General features: G+C 37.7%; 1 protein-coding gene across 1 annotated transcript in view; it reads left to right on the top strand.

Annotated features, from left to right (window-relative positions):
- UBXN8 (UBX domain protein 8) overlaps positions 1-1617 on the top strand; it is a 10850-nt gene that overhangs the window by 3990 nt on the left and 5243 nt on the right. The window contains exon 2 of the mRNA XM_012809258.2: positions 1461-1583. Coding sequence (XP_012664712.1) covers positions 1461-1583 — 123 coding nt within the window. The remainder of the gene's footprint in view (positions 1-1460; positions 1584-1617) is intronic.

Genomic DNA, 1617 nt, shown 5'->3' with positions numbered 1-1617 from the left:
TTACTATGTCACCCTTGGTAGAGTGCTGTAGCGTCGTAGCTCACAGCAACCTCCTACTCTTGGGCTTAAGCGATTCTCTTGCCTCAGCCTCCCAAGTAGCTGGGACCACAGGCTCCCGTCACAGTGCCTGACTATGTAGAAGCCTTTTAAAACAATATTGTACTTAGCCTTAGAACAAGTGAATCTTAAAACTAAAAGATGCCTCTCTTACACGGTATCAGGAAGAGGCTTGCCAATAGTGAATTTGGTACACTGTGTTTTATTTTACTGTTTAGTTAGGTGTAAGTAGATACAAGGAAGATAAGTAGTGTTTAATCTATAGCTCTTTCAAATTAACTGTGAATAAATCCATAATCCTAAAAGGTTATACTATTCAAAACAGACATAAAAGACAACAGGGATGTTTTAAGGTTTCTCATAGATTTTGGATTTTGTTTTTCCTTTTTATTTTCCCGAGCCTACTAAGGAGCATCTTAATTCCTCAGTAATTAGGCAATATGTATATTACTATACATAGTAATTATTGTCAGATTTTCTTATTATTGTCAGATTTCCTTCAAATAAGTAAAAAATCAACTTGCTCATACTTTCTTTTCTTCCCACTGTCATTAGATATTGAGATGTAAACATTTATAAGATGAGGTGCATCAAAGTTTTGTCAAAAGCAGTTAAGTTCTCAGTGGCTTTAAAGATTATCCCTTACTGATCAATCAGAACCATCAATTGTAGGTAAATAACAGTTCCCTGGGCTCGGTGCCTGTGGCTCAAGGGGCTGAGGCGCCGGCCACATACACCTAAGGTGGTGAGTTCGAGTCCAGCCTGGGCCCGCCAAATAACAATGACAGCTGCAACCAAAAAATAGCCGGGAATTTGTGGCGGGCAGCTGTGGTCCCAGCTACTTGGGAGGCTGAGGCAGGAGACTCGCTTGGGCCCAGGAGTTGGAGGTTGCTGTGAGCTGTGATGCCATGGCACTCTACCCAGGGGGACAGCTTGAGGCTCTGTATAAAAAAAAATAATAATAAGGGAATTATATATCCTGAAAATTTTTTGTGGAAATGACAACCATGATGAGTTTTAGTGTTGGCCTATGGTATCTATCCATGGGTTCTGCATCTGTGGATTTAACCAGCTGTGAATTGAACATATTCAGGAAAAAGGAAAGGTGGTGCATCTATACTGAACATGGGTAGACTTTTTTTCTTGTGATTATTCTCTAAATAATACAGTATAACAATGTAGCATTTACTTTGTTTTAGGTATGATAATTTACCTAGAGGTAATTGAAAGTATACAGGAACCAGTCCCCTACAGACACCAAAGGAAAACATCTGCACCAAATCATAAGATAGAAGGAAAATGTAACTTTTACTCTGCTTTTCTAGTACAAATAATCTTCTACTGTGTCGTCATTAGTGTATCAAGAAAAGTGTTTTTAATTTTAATTTCTTTTTCTTTGTAAGGAATTAAAGATTTCATTTTGCTGTGTGGCCGAATTTTCTTACTACTTGCTCTTCTTACTTTAATTATTTCTGTGATGACTTCATGGCTTAACTCATTTAAACCTTCCGAAGTTTATCTGAAAGGTAAGTTTATTGTTTATACTACCCTTTTATACTT

The sequence above is a fragment of the Otolemur garnettii genome, unplaced genomic scaffold (assembly GCF_000181295.1).
Source record: "Otolemur garnettii isolate 467f Iridium unplaced genomic scaffold, OtoGar3 scaffold00102, whole genome shotgun sequence".
Taxonomy (NCBI): domain Eukaryota; kingdom Metazoa; phylum Chordata; class Mammalia; order Primates; family Galagidae; genus Otolemur; species Otolemur garnettii.
Note: the sequence above shows the minus strand (reverse complement) of the source record. Positions and strands in the feature narration are given on the sequence as shown.